The sequence below is a fragment of the Salmo salar genome, chromosome 27 (assembly GCF_965601325.2).
Source record: "Salmo salar chromosome 27, fSalSal1, whole genome shotgun sequence".
Taxonomy (NCBI): domain Eukaryota; kingdom Metazoa; phylum Chordata; class Actinopteri; order Salmoniformes; family Salmonidae; genus Salmo; species Salmo salar.
The window spans coordinates 13,722,673-13,738,853 of record NC_138317.1 but is presented as its reverse complement, the minus strand read 5'-3'; the positions used below and the strand labels follow the sequence as shown (position 1 = coordinate 13,738,853).

Genomic DNA, 16,181 nt, shown 5'->3' with positions numbered 1-16,181 from the left:
CCGGTACCGAGTCAATGTGTGGGGGTACAGGTTAGTCGAGGTAATTTGTACATGTAGGTAGGGGTAAAGTGATTATGCATAGATAATGAACAGTGAGTAGCAGCAGTGTAAAAACAATGGGGGGGGGGGGGTCAATGTAAATAGTCCGGGTGGCCATTTGATGAATTGTTCAGCAGTCTTATGGCTTGGGGGTAGAAGCTGGAGTGGCAGCAACTAGATATGTACTGTAGTACAGTATATAGAAAGATAGACGTTATGACTGTGAGTTGGTGCACCATAGTGGCTGTTTTTACATGTATAACCTACCATCAGGCAGAGAGATGATTTAAATAGCTTCTCAGGTTTGACTAATTACACCGTGTTGACTGACTAGCTCCACAGACTTCATGGTGAACGTGCCCTGAAAACAAGAGCTACAACCACATTTAGGTGTTTGTCTTGGAAATACCCCCCCCCCTAAAAATGGCGTGTTCCTGAATACTGAATAGTCAATGTGTGCCCTGGAGGTGTCTTTTAGTGTATAACAGAATTCAGATGGGGCAACTTTATTCCACAGTAAATAAGATGGGCAAAACCTCGTGTTAGTGCGAGACTGCTACAAATTCATAAGATTAGTCATTTCTTCATAGTACAGTAGCACAGTGTGTTTCCCCTGGCTTGAAAGTTCAGATCAGACAACAGGCAGCATGCAAAGTGAAGATTAAAAAGCCAAGCTGGGGAAATTATTATAATTGCTCTTTGCTGCCTGAATCTAGGTCATTTTCTAAGTCACCAATGTCAGGCATTCTCTCCGGTGTGACTTTTCATGTCCATTTTGGCAGACAGTTGCCACTGACTGTTTTTAGCCGGTCAAAGGTGATGTGTGTGTGCTCTTCTTTAGACATACACTACCAGTCAAACGTTTGGACACACCTACTCGTTCAAGGGTTTTTCTTCATTTGTACTATTTTCTACAGAATAATAGTGAAGACATTAAAACGATGAAATAACACATATGGAATCATGTAGTAACCAAAAAAGGGTTAAACAAATCAAAATCTATTCTTCAAAGTCGCCAACCTTTGCCTTGATGACAGCTTTGCACACCCTTGGCATTCTCTCAATCAGCTTTACCTGGAATGCTTTTCCAACAGTCTTGAAGGAGTTCCCACATATGCTGAGCACTTGTTGGCTGCTTTTCCTTCGCTCTGCGATCCAACTCATCCCAAACCATCTCAATTGGGTTGAGGTCAGGTGATTGTGGAGGCCAGGTCATCTGATACAGCACTCCATCACTCTCCTGGGTTAACTATCCCTTACACAGCCTGGAGGTGTGTTTTGGGTCATTGACCTGTTGAAAAACAAAAGATAGTCCCACTAAGCACAAACAAGATGGGATAGCTTAACGCTGCAGAATTCTGTGATAGCCATGCTGGTTAAGTGTGCCTTGAATTCTAAATAAATCACTGACAGTGCCTCTAGCAAAGCACCATCACACCTCCTCCTCCATGCTTCATGGTGGGAACCACACATGCGGAGATCATCCAATCACCTACTCTGCGTCTCACAAAGACACAGTGGTTGGAACCAAAAATCGTGAATTTGGACTCATCAGACCAAAGGACAGATTTCCACCGGTCTAATGTCCATTGCTTGTGTTTCTTTGCAGCAATTCAACCATGAAGGCTTGATACACGCAGTCTCCTCTGAACAGTTGATGTTGAGATGTGTCTGTTACTTGAACTCTGTGAAGCATTTATTTGGGCTGCAATCTGAGTTGCAGTTAACTCCAAATCAAATCAAATTTAATTGGTCACATACACATATTTAGCAGAAGTTATTGCAGGTGTAGCGAAATGCTTGTGTTCCTAGTGTAATCGGCCTGTGTGTAGCTGGTGTAGAGAGTCAGGCGCAGGACAGCAGATATGAGTAATCAACGTAATTTACTCAAGATTCACAAAATACAACATAAATTTACCTAGCCCACAATAACGGACCGTATACAAGACAAACAATTACTCACAAACAAACATTGGGGAACAGAGGGTTAAATAATGAACAAGTAATTGGGGGATTGAAACCAGGTGTGTAAAACAAAGACAAAACAAATGGAAAATGAAAAGTGGATTGGCGATGACTAGAAGGCCGGTGACGTCGACCGCCGAACGTCGCCCGAACAAGGAGAGGGACCGACTTCGGCGGAAGTCGTGACACCTAGCTCCAGCAGCGCAGTAGTATCTATCATTGCAGTAGTATCTATCATTGCAGTAGTATCTAAAAACAATTCACAATACACACAAATCTAAAAGTGAAAGAATATAATTAAGAAATATATAAACATTAGATTGAGGAATGTCTGAGTGGCATTGACTAAAATACAGTACACTAGAATACAGTATATACATATGAGATGAGTAAACATTATTTAAATATTATTAAAGTGTCTAGTGTTCCATTGTTAAAGTGACCAGTGTTTCCAAGTCTATGTATATAGGGCAGCAGTCTCTAAGGTGCAGGGTTGCGGTGGAAGCCGGCAAGAGATGGCTATTTAACAGTCTGATGGCCTTGAGATAGAAGCTGTTTTTCAGTCTCTCGGTCCCAGCTTTGATGCACCTGTACTGACCTCGCCTTCTGGATGATAGCGGTGTGAACAGGCCATGGCTTGGGTGGTTAATGTCCTTAATGTCCTTTTTGGCCTTCCTGTGACATCGGGTGCTTTAGGTGTCCTGGAGGGCAGGTAGTTTTTCCACAGTGATGCGTTGGGCAGACCGCACCACCCTCTGGAGAGCCCTACAGTTGCGGGCGGTGCAGTTGCCGTACCAGGCGGGGATACAGCCCGACAGGATGCTCTCAATTGTACATCTGTAAATGTTTGTGAGGGTTTTAGGGGCCAAGCCACATTTCGTCAGCCTCCTGAGGTTGAAGAGGAGCTGTTGCACCTTCTTCACCACACTGTCTGTGTCGGTGGACCATTTCAGATCGTCAGTGATGTGTACACCGAGGAACTTGAAGCTTTTCACCTTCTCCACTGCGGTCCCATCAATGTGGATAGCCGCGTGCTCCCTCTGCTGTTTCCTGAAGTCCACAATCATCTCCTTTGTTTTGTTGACGTTGACTGAGAGGTTATTTTCCTGGGTTCAGTCTCCCAGGGCCCTCACCTCCTCCCTGTAGGCTGCCTACTACTGTTGTGTCATCTACAAACTTGATGATTAAGTTGGAGGAGGTGTGTGTACAGGAGGGGTCTAAGTGCGCACCCTTGTGGGGTTCCTGTGTTGAGGATCAGCAAAGTGTTTCCTACCTTCATCACCTGGGGGCGGCCTGTCAGGAAGGGCCCGTCAGGAAGTCCAGGACCCAGTTGCACAGTGCGGGGGACAGACCCAGGGCCCCGAGCTTAATGATGAGCTTGGAGGGTACTATTGTGTTGAATGTTGGGCTATAGTCAATGAACAGCATTCTTTCATAGGTATTCCTCTTGTCCGGATGGGATAGGGCAGTGTGCAGTGCAATGGCAATTGCATCGTCTGTGGATCTGTTGGGGTGGTAAGCAAATTGAAGTGGGTCTAGGGTGTCAGGTAAGGTAGAGGTGAAATTATCCTTAACTAGCCTCTTAAAGCACTTCATGATGACAGAAGTGAGTGCTACAGTATGCTAGTCATTTAGTTCAGTTACCTTTGCTTTCTTGGGTGCAGTAACAATGGTGGACATCTTGAAGCAAGTGGGGACAGCAGACTGGGATAGGGAGAGATTGAATATGTCTGTAAACACTCCAGCCAGCTGGTCTGCGCATGCTCTGAGGATGCCATCTGGGCCGGCAGCCTTTCGAGGGTTAACACGCTTAAATGTCTTACTCATGTCGGCCACAGAGAAGTAGAGCCCACAGTCCTTGGTAGCGGGCCGCATCGGTGGCACTATTTATCCTCAATGCGGGTGAAGATGGTTCGGAAGTAAGACGTCCGTGGCTGGCTTTCCCTTTGTAATCTGTGATTGTTTGTAGTCCCTGCCACATTAGTCTCGTGTCTGAGCCGTTGAATTGCGACTCCACTTTGTCTCTGTACTGAAGTTTTGCCTGTATGATTGCCATATGGAGGGAATAACTACACTGTTTGTATTGGTATTGGTCCATATTCCCAGTCACCTTGCCATGGTTAAATGCAGTGATTTGCGCTTTAAGTTTTGCTGAAATTCTGAATTTATCCTCTGCAGCTGTGGCAGTCCTCATGAGAGCCAGTTTGATCATATCGCTTGATGGTTTTTAGGACTGCACTTGAAGAAACTTTCAAAGTTCTTAAAATGTTCCATATTGACTGACCTTCATGTCTTAAAGTAATGATGGACTGTCGTTTCTTTTTGCTTATTTGAGCTGTTCTTTCCATAATATGGACTTGGTCTTTTACCAAATAGGGCTATCTTCTGTATACACGACCCCTACCTTGTCACAACACAACTGATTGGCTCAAACGCATTAAGAAGGAAAGAAATTCCACAAATTAACTTTTAACAAGGCACACCCGTTAATTGATATGTATTCCAGGTGACTACCTCATAAAGCTGGTTGAGAGAATGTCAAGAGTGTGCAAAAATGTCATCAAGGCAAAGGGTGGCGACTTTGAAGAATCTCAAATATAAAATATATTTTGATTTGTTTAACACTTTTTTGGTTACTACATGATTCCATATGTGTTTTTTCATAGTTTTGATGTCTTCACTATTATTCTACAATGTAGAAACTAGTAAAAAGAAAGAAAAACCCTGGAATGAGTAGGTGTGTCCAAACTTTTGACTGGTACTGTAGTTCTACACCGCAAAGCCTGCCCAAGTCTCCCTCCCCACAGACACCATTTATGGTGCAATAGTTTAGTGGAATAGTCAAGGGAAACATTTTTAACATGATTGCACAAACTGATATTCATAAAAACAAAGTCAAGATAAACAATTATTTTCCACTTTTCTTCACTTAAGCTGTCATGAGTGGAAATGCACAAGTGTACCCTGGTGCTGAAATTTGCTGAATGTATCAGTTGAGAAAGTACACAAATGCTTCCCTTAACGAATACATGAAACCAGATGGATTACTCAATGTAGGTAGTCAGAATTTAACACATCTTTGTGGGATTTCGCAGAGTTTAATCTTTTGAATACACAAAAATGCATTATATAATATGAAAAGGTCCATCAGACAAATAACAAATCATTAAAAAGGAGAACAAATGTATTCAAAAATATTCATTATGAAATATAAACAATATGTATAAATGCATACACTACATTGACAAAACCATTAACCAGTTGACATGATTAACCCTGTGTGCATTTGAGTAGTCGGTATGACCGCCTCTGTAGAGTTCATTTATTCACTGTCTATAAACATTTCTAAAACACTTGTAAGAATGACAGAAAACACAACATGGTAATAAGAGTGTGCTGCAGAGGGTCACCGGCCCTTATGAGGGGGGTGACTGGTGATGCAGAAGTGCCATTTTCTAAGGAAAGTGCCTGTGTGTGTGGTAAACAGCCTGGCTCAGATTAGGATGCTGTGCCATGTTTGTGTGTGATGTTTCTTACATCCTAAACACAGACAAACCAGGGTAAATGCGCCACACACGGGAAGTAGTGAAGCTTGGAATGAACACGTGTAAAACGGAACATCAGATATATTCGAGCTAATGGTATCGAGATTCACAATCTTTTCAAAACGGTCTTTTGGGAGCTTTTCATTAACAGAATGACACATTTTCTCAACACAAAGCCACATGAATCAAAGTAGTTCCAAAACAGAAGAAAAATACTATTGACCATCCTGAAGGGCAAAGCGTTGCTATGGGATTGTAGATATTTCCAATCTGTTTCTTACTTTTTGAGCAACACTTTAATATCCTCTCATTAACCGGCCTCCTTTCTCTTCTAAGACCTTCTGCCCTTTAATAAACCGTCGTTGGGCATTTCTTTCTATCAGCTTCATATTGCCTGTACCAACTTCACAGATCAGCTACCTCCCTGAATGATGCAAAACCATATGAATATGGTGCGGTGGTAGCGTTTGCTACATAAGCAGTGTTGCGTGCGTCTTAACACATAAAAACAACAGGACGTGAAGTGATTTATCCTATGTAGTGGTTGTTCGTCTCCTGACTGCTATAGAATACTACGGGTGATGTGTTGTAGTGACATGTCCAGTGGGAGCTGTGGTTTGAGTCCCCGGTTTGGCCTTCAGGTCCTGAGGAGGCGCAGTCGTAGACTGAGGGGTTCTTTACATAAGAAGGTTTGAGTTCACAGTGTTGAGGTGAAATGTCCCCGAGAGTCCTTTCACGCTCTTGCCTTCATGCTTAGATCCATGGATATCTGAAATGTTCCAGGAAAAACAGTCATGTTTTCCACCAAATAAGAATGAACTCATCACACTATACACGATGTAATGCACATAGGTTGAGAAAGAGGCATGCTACTAATGGTGTCCACTTCCTAATCAACACGTAGGTTGAGAAAGAGGCATGCTACTAATGGTGTCCACTTCCTAATCAACACGTAGGTTGAGAAAGAGGCATGCTACTAATGGTGTCCACTTCCTAATCAACACGTAGGTTGAGAAAGAGGCATGCTACTAATGGTGTCCACTTCCTAATCAACACGTAGGTTGAGAAAGAGGCATGCTACTAATGGTGTCCACTTCCTAATCAACACGTAGTTTGAGAAAGAGGCATGCTACTAATGGTGTCCACTTCCTAATCAACACGTAGGTTGAGAAAGAGGCTTGTTACTAATGGTGTCCACTTCCTAATCAACACGTAGGTTGCAAATAGCTCTCTAGCAATCAGACATATTCACCACATTCAGTGTGCAGAAAGCACCATCTACTTTATCAAAATATCACTACATCTACCTACCATGTTATTATTATAACTATAGTACACACTTATTAGAACCTTTCACACTTAAATCTGTAGTACGCACAATTATGCATTAGTGTCTTTGACCCACCAATGAGTATGCATACTGTATGTTCAAGTGTGTATTCAGTACATGTATTTTAGCGTGGGTCTGACCCACCTCCTAAGTGTGTGTCCTATAACGTCGTTGGTCCTGACCATCTCATAGGAGTTGGCCCAGGTGGTGCACGGTTAAACCCACGGCCAGCAGCAAACAAGGACGAGCGGTCCTGGAGCCCTGTACAAACCAATACACAACACCCAACGTAAGTCATTCTGAACTGTAACAAGATAAAACAGTCCTGCCAAGGATAAAACAAAAGATAACCGTGCAAGAGAATTATAAACTGAGGAGTGGCAAGGTGACCAGACGAGAACTGAGTAAGATGCAACCACTGCCACCAATGTCCACCAGTGTCCACCAATGTCCACCAATGTCCACCAATGTCCACCAATGCCATGAACAGCTGAATGTTCAGCTGAAAGGTTCGACGTAATCTAATGTGGGAGAGATTTATGGTTCAAGTCTGTCTTATAAATACGGTATGTTTTTGTTGGGCTAGAAGGCAATAATAACAGCTGCCTTTAACATTTATACAGTTATGTGAATGTGTTTGCATGTATGTGTATACATAACACTTTACTATGTATATAATACACTGAGTACACCAAACATTAGGAACACCTTCCTAATATTGAGTTGCACCCCCGTTTGACCTCAGAACAGCCTCAATTCATCGGGACATGGACTCTACCACATGTCGAAAGCGTTCCGCAGGGATGCTGGCCAATGTTGACTCCAATGCAGGTGTTCTTAATGTTTCGTATACTCAGTGTCTATATTCTGTGTGTTGCAGTCTGCATCTTCAGCGCTAACTCTATATGAATGTGCAACGCTCAAATGATTTATCACACACCCACTAAAGATATGGCGCTGGATTGTTACTTAAATTTAGTGTTATATATACAAGACAATTCTTGGAAAGGTCCTGTATGAGCTTTGAGCAAGGTGACCGTCCCACACTCTCTTTATTCTTGCACAGACAAGGAAGAGTTTCTATCTAAACATGAATTCCAATGATACTAGTATTTGTTTAAATGTCAAGACTAAAACCCCCTAGAGTTTACATTACGAGATACCACAAACGTTTATGTGTAAGGTATTACAGCTGGTCACACACATTCACGCGCACATATAACATCAATAAGATGAGATCACTTTATTGGTCAATTGCACACGAGGTCCAACCAAAATTTGACATCCGCTTCTAACCCAACCCCTCCGAAAGACAAACATACAGTTATCACATATACAGGTTTTAGACAGGCTGTACTACCACACTGGGTGCCTCCCCTTTCGGAGGGGTTGGGTTAAAAGTGGAAGTCAAATTTTGGTTGGACCTCGTGTGCAATTGACCAATAAAGTGATCTCATCTTATTGATGTTATATGTGCGCGTGAATGTGTGTGACCAGCAGTAATACCTTACACATTAACGTTTGTGGTATCTCTTAATGTTAACTCTAGGGGGGTTTAGTATTTTATCACTATTATTATTGGAATTCATATTTGTATGAATGGTAAAGGAATACAAGAGAACCAACATAAAATAGTGACAAAGTAGTAACACACACACACACACACACACACACACACACACACACACACACACACACACACACACACACACACACACACACACACACACACACACACACACACACACACACACACACACACACATACACACACACACACTGACTGTTGGGGATTGATATTGCTTTTTGGCAGAAGGTCCTCCTGCTTTCTCATGGTTGGGAGGCTTTGGACAAATCCCAGAGTGTTTGTTGATAAGGGTTTCCTGGACTTGAGTTTACAGATATAAAGCGGATGGGCTTTCAGACAGACCCGTATCGATAATAGGTTCCACCTGTTGAGGTCTTGACTAAAGCCACTGAAATGTGCTGAATTTGTACTTCTAAAATAAGTACCCTCAAAGCAATACGTATCAGATGTCATCATTAAGTTGTATTGTCTTTCCAGGGAAAGTATGCCTGTCTAAGGACTTAAAATGTTTAATAACCAAGTACAGTTATCATTTTGGTAAAGCTATCCACTCATTTTGAAATAGGACTAGGTTAACTCAACAAAAGTGGGTTGTCATAGTTTGTTCTTGCTGCCAGTTAAGATTTGGATGTAGAAATGCTGTTTATTTGAAATGAACGAAAACACAATACTGTAGTGGAAATAGCAGGAGAAGTGGCTCCAAAAATTGCTGTGATTCCTAGTAATTTTACTGTTCCAAATGAACCCATCAAATCTCTCCAGTGCTGGTTTGCCCCTGGGTAATCCACACACCCACGTAAAACACAAGTAACCATCCTCGTAACTTCCGCAAGCATGGAACAGGTCAGTGTGACATCAGTGTTCTCAGGGCAGAGGTATGCGGATTTTGGTTTAAGCCTCCATCTTAAAAGACATATGACTCAAAGGTCAACCATAAATGACTCAAAGGTCAACTATATATGACTCAAAGGTCAACTATATATGACTCAAAGGTCAACCATATATGACTCAAAGGTCAACCATATATGACTCAAAGGTCAACCATATATGACTCAAAGGTCAACTATATATGATAGACCTTTCATTTGGGAGATAAAAGGGAGTCTAATCAGACACAAACGACTGCAGCAATATGATGGGATACCTTCGCCGTGACTCTGCTGCTGACTGTGGTCGACATAGCGGTCGAGAAGGTTGTGTCTTCCTCTTCCTCCATATCTTCTCCCTTATCATCCTCCTCTTCACTTCCACTTAGAAACTTGTCCAGGTCCTCAGTACTAGTGTTACCTAGTGAACAATACTTTTTATTTGCGAGGTAACTTTCCAGTACTTACTGTATTTCAAAGAATTAAACACAAACACAAAGAAGCAGATTACATTTTTTTTTGTTGTAATTATGTTGTCCCCAACGGGGATAAACACATCGGTCAAAATGTATAAAAGTAAAGGTTTTAACATACTGAAAAAGGTGTATTCAAAGGTGGCATTGTAGTCGTAGTCCGATGTCGGCGTTGTGTCACCGTAGTCATCATATTCATTTTGGCCTATAGGGAAGGAGCAGAAACAGAAGGTTATGTCAATGCAGTGAGTCAAGAACAGATTGTGTTTGGGTCTAAAAAAAAAATGTACAAAAATAAAAAGCTTTAACCAAAATCAAGGTCAAAGATGAGAGGGGGAAAGCTGACCTAAAATGTTTTATTTCCCATGTGCTGACTGGCGCACGGCTAGCATCAGCGTAGCTTAAAGGGATAGTCCACTCAAAATGCAAAGATGATCAGATATTTCCAGACCTAAAAAGTGGTCTAATGTTAAGGCGAGTCCCAAGCTATCGGTTGTATAGATACGTCTCAATTCCAAAAGAATGAGAACGATAGGCACCAAATAAAATCAGTAAATTAGACAGGGCCTATCTTATATTCATTTAGGGTTGAGGCATATAGCTGTATATATACAACCAATAGCTTGGGACTTCAGAGGTCTGAAAATGTCTCGCAAACAGTGATTTTAGAGTAAATGATCCCAAATGGACAGTAAAAAAAAGGGGGGAAATAGATCATGGTGCCAATCCTAAATCTCAGTAAACCTTTAAAATGGGTTAATCCATCTCGCCCTCTGTCTAAATTCCCTGAGCTCTTTAATCGTCAAGCATTATTAAAGTGTTTTTAATCAGTATTTACAGTCACCCCATTAACACTCCTAAAATGATGTGATGAACCTTTATATTCTGAATAATCTAATGCCATTTGGTCAGTAAAGATTCAGCAGAGGCTGTTGAACGTTAATGACAGTCTTAATAATTTACGACGATTCATGCATGTAGAATCCAGTGCTAAACAAAGCTGATCGACTCAAAAACAGAATCTGACTCAAGGGAAATCATGCTTAGTTTTGTCACACAAGCAGGGGTGTGAGGGGGGAGCTTAGCATGGGATCCATGAATCGTGCCTGGCCAACAGACGTTTCTGTGAGGGAAATTTCTCTCTCTCACGATATGTCCTAAATATACCGGGTGTTGAATGCCATCTCTCTAATTGTACGTCGCTCTGGATAAGAGCGTCTGCTAAATTACTAAAATGTACGTACATGTAAAATCTCTGCATGTTTTACAGTTAAAAGCAGTGGTTTCACAAAATGTTCTATCAGCTGTTGCTCGAACTTCATTTACAACAGCTTAACGGGTAAGGCAATATTTGAGACAAACTTGGGTTATTAAGATGGGACAGGTAAATAAATAAAGAAGCAACAACAAAAGCCACAGCAAAGCTGGTTCTGTCAGTCAATCATGATGGTGGACACGTGGCAAAAGGGTTACAGGAAGTCAGCTTTTATCTGGACAGCGCTGATGTCACTCAAGGAAATAATGTACTACCCCAATATAAGTATTGACATAATTGTTTTGTTAGAATATCCGTCTGTCATTCATTTCACTGCATCCCCAAATGTTGTGTTGAAACAGTTACAAATCGGTCTCGCTCAGTTGAGAGTATTTTGTTTGATTAGTTTACCTTTGTGGGTCTGACGAAGATTGTTAGGCCGAAACATTGGAATTATATAAGTGACACTTTGAAAGTGCAGTGTGCACTTTTCTTTACTGCACCAACATTTTTCACCAGCGATCTGTCCACCTCAAAGTTACTGTGACCCCCTAACTTCCTCAAGCATTCAAGTCTGTGAAGACACTCAAGAGAATCAGTAAACCCTCCCTATAACATCATTCAAGCTGCAGGACTTCCATCCAGTCACCTGGACATCAGGGAAAGACGATGGCAGCCAGGGGACATCTCGTCATCAAACGGTTAGGAAAGTCACACATCACTTAGGCCATGCGAACCAGGGCTAGAGTCCAGGAAAAGAAGACATGATTTGCTGCTTCTAAAAAAAAAAAAAAACTCCTGGTTGTCCCGCATGAGAGATATGGGAGACCTCAGGACAGGGGTCACCCTGCCCGCCAACGCTCTGGTGGTTCTGGGACTATTAGAACTCACAACTCACAGAAGCTCTGGACCCTCCTCTGTGGTTCAGAGGTTCTGAAGAACAGACGATGGGAACTGAACTGACCCCCACTTCCTTGTCCCCAAAAATGTCTATCTAAATAGGGATCCACCAGTTGCACGTGATTCATTTATACAGCTGTATTAGTTTCACTGTGAGTCGAGTGCATTTCCCAAGGACACAATATATACTGTATCTGTCTGCCTCTGTTATTTCAACTATGACTCCCTGCTATTAAGTTTACTTAAACCTTTTTCCATCTGTGTTCAATTGCTCTCAATGTCAGTAAGACTTATCGTGATCATCTGGGTGGACTAGTTTATCATTTTTTGATGCTAATTTACCTCCTCATTCCAGTTTCCCACATGCAACCACTGCCCCAAACATCCTCCTGCTTCAGTTTGTCTGCTTGAGCCGACCCCAATAAATCATGCACCAGTCCCGCTTCCTGATCATCTGTTTCTGGTGAAGTCATAACGACTGCCTTGAACTAAAAGAGATAGCCTACATTACAATGACTGATGGGGAGGGTCAGTGTAAAACGATAAGATACATGTGGGAAATGTTATTACCAAAGAAATAGTATCAGATGGGCTTTGATTCTAGCTTCTCTTTTTGAAACTTCAAAAAAAAAGTTGAACCCAGAGATGAACCATACTCCTTAGCTTGTGGCAGGCTGCCATCGTGACTTCAGATATACAATCCCATTCTCTTTAAACACGCCACGACGCCACTGGCAGTGGAGTGCTACGCGGAACTAAACACGAATGCACTAGTATCATTGGCATTGTGTGGACCACTTAAGAAAACCGTTGAATCTCGGGTCAAGGCTAACTACGTTGAAGCTCACATGCATCATTAATGAGGCAGTGTGTGGCCTCCTGTCCTCTATATTCAATCCCTCCACAATGCTTGTGAGTCACAGTCTCCTCTCAGGACCGAGATTTATGCTACCTCTATGAAAGTCAATGAACAAGTGTTGAAAAACCCTCCCATACACAACCGTGAGTGACACAACCCTTTAAATAGAGAGTATAAGTGGATCTGTGCTTCTTCTGAGAAGACAGGCTGCTTGTTTTAACCATGCCCTCCAGTTTAGGAAGACGAGGTCCCATTGTGGTCACTGTAGGTGTTGTACAGGGAAAGAACTGTGGGAAGGGAATCTCACTCCTGCTGCTTTGCATGCTGCAGGTTCAGCTGATTCACCTAGTGGGCTCTGATACCAAACTAGATACAAGTTCAGAATACCCACCACATCACATGCTAAGCCCGTAGGGGAAAAGATATTAGCAAACAGACAGTAAGGTCTGGAAGGACTGTTTTCACACACCCTATTATTAAAGGAGTAGTCCTTCCATGTCTCCCTCTAACAGGGAACTAATGAAGTCACTCAAAATGTTGCCTCGCATGACACACTGGGGGCCAATAAAAAATTAAGAAAAAAAGTAGGGCATTTTCTCCGTACATCCACGGATGGGCCAGTCACACTTCAGCTAAACAATCTCAGCAATCTCAATCGCAATCCACACTGCCCTTTCTCACCTGGACAAAAGGAACACCTGTGTGAGAATGCTGTTCATCGACTACAGCTCAGCGTTCAACACCATAGTGCCCTCAAAGCTCATCACTAAGCTAAGGATTCTGGGACTAAACACCTCCCTCTGCAACTGGATCCTGGACTTCCTGACGGGCCTCCCCCAGGTGGTAAGAGTAGAGTGTTAATTGCAGTGAAAAGGAGCCTGGTGTAGGACTTTAACACCCCGTACAGCTTTGTTAGGCTTTTAGGCCTTCATTTCATCCCCTATGTGTCATTCCCACCAAGGTTTGCAAGATGATCAAATTTCCTAAATCTGGCAGGTGGCCAATGTCAAGGAACATTTATTCTAAGGAGCCTGAAAACAGCCTGAACATTGCAAAGCACTGGGAAAAGATTCTCACCAACAACATTTGAGACCGGCAAAACAGGGTTAGCGTGACACATTACATTTTCCCCTCATTCGCTCTAATCTTTTATGATTAATAAAAAAGAAAAAAAATCCCTGTCGGTGCAATCTGTCACACCCCCACAAGAGGAAGTTGCCGAGCCTCATGAAAACCCCGTGCCATGTTAAGCCTCCAACCATAATGAAATGGGGGAAAAAACAATCAAAACACTATGTGCACCGTGTAAAGAGATTTCAAAACAAAAAGGCAACCGTCAAGTAACACATGGCATCCATCATCATTAAGATGAGTAGCATCCGGTCATGTCAGAAGATGCAACATGTTTTTTCATCCCCACTTGAAACCACAACTGCTATCCGTTTGGGCCGAGGGTTTGACAGGGACTTGCAGACATATCCTGAGAACAATCGAACTTCCCACTCACTGACTAAAAGCCAGCTCAGCCCACGGTGGGACATTGGTGTGAGGGGGAGTGAAGGAGGATGCTGGGAAAGCGTGCTCACTTTTCAAACATGTCTACACAAAACAGCTGTGCTGGGAAGTGCAGTGGGATTGCATCGCCGGCGGATTCTCTTGTGCTTGAGACAGGAGCCTTGTTCAGCGAACGTTGTTACGTTCGGCTTGATTCACTGGCTTGTGTGTTTTCAGACTTTTCACAGACTTTTAAGCGTTTTAGCTGAGTAGCCTTCTGATAAAATATTTTGATGGAAATTAACTAGATTTGTAAATCTGATAGTCAGCAATACCTCATCCTGCTATTACCCTGTAACTCCAATTGTACAAGTCTGGCAAAAAAAACGTTGAAATGATCTTGCAGCAAGTTCCCAGTCTCTTAAAATTCCCCTAAATACACAACCCACTGGGCAAAGACATCAATTCAACTTCTATTCCACATTGGTTCAATGTAATTTCATTGAAATAACATGGAAACAACATTGATTCAACCAGTGTGTGACCAGTGGGAAAGCTCTTACACCTGCCCCCCTCAGTACTCACTCAAGCTATGTTCTAGATCACCCAATAATACTCTAACACACACTAACACACATGCTTGTCTCGATCAGAGGTCAATGCAAACAGATACACATGCCACAGGTTCTCAATTCTTACATTCAGTTTTTTCATGGTACTCAATCTCCGCACAAACAACCGTACTACGCACCCACAAAACAAACACCCTGCCTATTGCAGTACTCACCCCAGCAGAGAGGTAGCAACAGCAGCACTCCAGTCAAGCAGACCAAGAGAAAGCGGTAGTGGGTCAGCCTGTGCATGTTGCTCCAGACAGAGAGAGTGAGAGTGAGTGATCAGACTCCAAACTGGGCTCTGAATGAACGTGGTGTGTGAGTGTGTGGGATAGGGGAGGGAGTGAGGGGTGGGGGAAGAGAGAAAGGAGGGAGGCGGTAGTAGGGGGGAGCTCTCCTTTGCCTCAATGTGCCAAGGGGTGTAAACCAAACATACTCAACGATTGTCAGTGGCACACAAAGTGGCTGTGGTCTGGATTAGGGTGAGGTAAAATGATTCCGGATCCATCATGACTTTTTAACACTGATGGGTTGAGGTCAGGATTACAGTAGATGAGTCTGATTTTGAGTCAGTACCACTTTTTACAAACTGTAGTTGGGGTTAGGGATTATATTTGGATGACCTGATTCTGGGTTATAAAAGTTTAGGTTATAAAGGACATGGAGTTGTGGTCAATTGTCAAGTCAGTGGGTCCATTAAATGAACAAAGTGTTCAGTTAAACAGACTCCAGTACAAAAGGCACTGAAACGGATCTGCCTTTCACAATTAGTGGAGAGTTTAGGAATAATATTCGGTGTTTCATATAATTTACACAATACATGAATATACATTCTAACATGATCATTAGATAACATAGTATAACGATGAGTATCCAGTCATCCATATTTTACATATGTTTAAATTGTGCCTATAAAAAAAGCCATTGTTGTTTGGACATCTTGCTGTGAACTGGCCAGTTAAGACACAAGCAACTACCCTCTCCCTATTGTATCTGTAGTAGAGGAAATGCTCTTTACCAAATGCCAGATGTTTTTGAGTTTTACATAGGAGAGGTGGGGGTTTCGACTGCCCCCCATCCTCTCCAGTCAGCAGGGGGGTCGCGGAGTAAGGTATATTTAAGTGTGCCCCATGAGGAAGAGAAGGGGGTTGGATAGGCGTAGGAGGGGTGGTATGCCTAAATCCTGCCCCCTCCATCCCATGGCTCTCTCAGCTCTCCTGATGATTGTGTCTTGGCTGTCAGCTCTATGACTC

At 42.6% G+C, this 16,181-nt stretch overlaps 1 protein-coding gene across 3 annotated transcripts; it reads right to left on the bottom strand.

Moving 5' to 3' along the window:
• Window positions 1-5,371: 5,371 nt before the first annotated feature.
• Window positions 5,372-15,276, bottom strand: LOC106588333 (uncharacterized). 3 transcript variants are annotated; one of them, XM_014177208.3, is made up of 5 exons: window positions 15,102-15,276; window positions 9,928-10,011; window positions 9,612-9,754; window positions 7,062-7,140; window positions 5,372-6,318 (listed from the first exon to the last, which is right to left on the bottom strand). In XM_014177208.3, the coding sequence occupies exons 1-4, from the start codon at window positions 15,175-15,177 to the stop codon at window positions 7,066-7,068; spliced, it is 378 nt and encodes a 125-aa protein (XP_014032683.1). In that variant the 5' UTR covers window positions 15,178-15,276; the 3' UTR covers window positions 5,372-6,318; window positions 7,062-7,065. The 3 variants fall into 3 exon arrangements, with proteins under 3 accessions (XP_014032683.1, XP_014032682.1, XP_014032684.1); XM_014177207.3 differs by having other exon boundaries at window positions 7,024-7,140; window positions 15,102-15,274; XM_014177209.3 differs by lacking the exon at window positions 7,062-7,140.
• Between the last annotated feature and the right edge of the window lie 905 nt (window positions 15,277-16,181).